General features: G+C 55.0%; 1 protein-coding gene across 1 annotated transcript in view; it reads right to left on the reverse strand.

The window, feature by feature from the left end:
- Positions 1 to 1,654: 1,654 nt before the first annotated feature.
- MED12 (mediator complex subunit 12) overlaps positions 1,655 to 2,500 on the reverse strand; it is a 21,783-nt gene continuing 20,937 nt past the window's right edge. The window contains exons 42-44 of the mRNA XM_069062430.1: positions 2,287 to 2,457; positions 2,043 to 2,124; positions 1,655 to 1,879 (exon numbers count right to left, since the gene is read on the reverse strand). Coding sequence (XP_068918531.1) covers positions 1,836 to 1,879; positions 2,043 to 2,124; positions 2,287 to 2,457 — 297 coding nt within the window. The 3' untranslated portion in view covers positions 1,655 to 1,835. The remainder of the gene's footprint in view (positions 1,880 to 2,042; positions 2,125 to 2,286; positions 2,458 to 2,500) is intronic.

Here is a 2,500-nt window from a genome sequence, read left to right on the forward strand (position 1 = left end):
TGGATGGATGGACAGATGCATGGGTGGATGGATAGATGCATGGGTGGGTAGATAGATGGGTGATGGGCCAGAGCAGGAGACTGAAGAGGTTTCCCTAGGGTACCAGTAAAGATGGCCAGATTCAGAGCAAGGGAGACAGAAGTGGGCAGGCTGGGCAGACCCAGCCTTTCTTCATTCGTTCCTCCATCCACCCATGCATCTATCCATCCATCCACCCACTCACCCATCCAGCTATGCATCCATCCACCCATGCATCTATCCATCCATCCATCCACCCATGCATCCATCCATCCACCCACTCACCCATCCATCCATCCACCCACTCACCCATCCAGCTATGCATACATCCACCCATGCATCTATCCATCCATCCATCCACCCATGCATCCATCCATCCACCCACTCACCCATCCAGCTATGCATACATCCACCCATGCATCTATCCATCCATCCACCCATCTGCTTGCTAATTGGGATGGAAGCCCTGCTGACTTCCAAATCCCTCTAAGCCCACCACTTTCCAGGTGACCTTCTATTCCCTGAAAGGCCCAGGATGTTGACCCAGCAAGAGAGGGGTAGAAGGCTGCATCCATTCCCCAGTACTGGCCCCTGCTTAGCACCCCAGAGGGCAGATACCACCCCCCCTGCCATCTTGTACACACTGCTTTTTCCCAGGTTCTCCCAAAGGGGGTCATTTCATCACCATGAGTAATGACTCTAAATCTTGTCTTTTCCTTTTCAATGACTTGAAGGCTGGATCTGTGCCTCCCCGGGTCACCCAGCACCTCCCATTAGTGTGGGTCAGCTCTGGGGTCTGGACACTGTTTCCTCACTTAAGGTCATTTACCAAAGGCAATGTCTGCCCTACCCCAGCACCCTTAGGCCTTCGGGTTGGCCTGGGACTCATCTTGGGAAAGAGATACTGAACTCTGACTAGCCAGGGAGCTCTCATCCTAGCCCCCTTCTGACCCAACCTAGCTCCCAGCTCTCCTTGCTTCTGTGCACATTAACCAGAGTCTGTCCTTTAGCTTTTCCTTCTGTATAATGCAAAGAATCAAGACAAAACCCTACTCTCACAGCTCAGGAGTCTCATGAAAACTGACCAAAAGATTCATCTGCCAATAATGCAGAGGACAGAAGACAGGCCCCTCTTGCTCAGGGAATGAATCAGCCCCTGGAGTGGGGAGCCAGTTAGCAAACTTCCCTCCTCATTGTGAAGGGGTACTACAAGACTGAGAGCTGGGCACAGGGGGCCATACTGGGCAGAATATCTCTATCTCCCCTTATGAAGTTGGTGGCCAGACCAACAGGCGTTCCCCAGATGGGGAAAGGAGGGTGGGCTTGGAGTTAAAAAGTCCTAGGTTCAAATTCTGCGTCAGACACTTACTGGGATTCTGGAGAAGTTATTTAACCCTTCTAGGCCTGACTTTCCTCCCTGTAAAATCAGGAAGTTAGCCTTAATGGCTTCTAAGGCTCAGCCTTAAATCTCTGACTTTATGAACTGGGGAAAGAACAGGCTGAAGGCCTGGGGGGTTGGGCTCAATGACCCTAAGGCCCCTTTCAGCACCATGTCTTAGGCTAGGTCTCCTATGACTTTTCCATCTTCCCCTAAGCAAGCCCTGCCCAATCCCAACAAACAAGCCCAAACGCTCCCTTTGCAAAGAGGCTCTGTGTATTGAGGGCTGCAGGCAGCCCCAGGGTAGCTGTATAAATAGAGTACAAAACCCGACAGTGCGGCAGCCTCATCTTAACAAAAATACTAAAAAGTCATTAAAAATGGGGCCCAAGGAAGGGGCCAGGGTCTCGGCCAGGCAATGGCAGCTCCTTCAGGTGCGCTAGTACCGTCCAAACATGTTGGTGTTGGGCTGAGGCTGGGTATCTGTGGAGATCAGAGACAATCGGAGCTGGCACAGCACGGACCAGAGGCAGAGGGGTGAGGAGGGGCTGCTCAGGGTTCCTGATTCCTCCTCCCCCTTCCCATTAGGGAGAAAGCCCCTAGAACCCAAGGGCAGGCCAGGATACTCCTGGGGAAAGAGGCTTACTGGAGAGCTGCTGCTGCAGTTGCCGGACCAGGGCCGCCGTCTGCTGCTGCTGCTGGGTCTGCTGGAGGCCCTGCCGCTGGAACTAAGGGGATGGGGAGAAAGGGCCCCATCACACCTGCCCTTGCAACCCAGTGTCCTCCCCAAATCCTCATGCTGCCCGGCAACTGGCACTCCCAGCCTTTGGCCCATGCCTCCTCCCACACTTCCCCCCATGCCTCCCTGGCCCTGTCCCTGTCCCACTCACAATGGGCTGCATGCCCAGCCCGGGCGGCTGTCCCTGAGCCTGGGGCTGTGGCACGGCGGCTACCTGGGGCTGCGGCTGTGGCTGAGGTGGCGGGGGCGCCGCCTGCTGCTGCTGCTGCTGCTGCTGCTGTTGCTGCTGCTGCTGCTGCTGCTGCTGCTGCTGTTGCTGCTGCTGCTACAGGAGTAGAAAAAGGGGACACCATTGGGTCTAAGCT

The sequence above is a fragment of the Petaurus breviceps genome, unplaced genomic scaffold, assembly GCF_028583685.1.
Source record: "Petaurus breviceps papuanus isolate PSGF00001 unplaced genomic scaffold, PetGlider_PUasm1.0 90451, whole genome shotgun sequence".
NCBI lineage: Eukaryota > Metazoa > Chordata > Mammalia > Diprotodontia > Petauridae > Petaurus > Petaurus breviceps.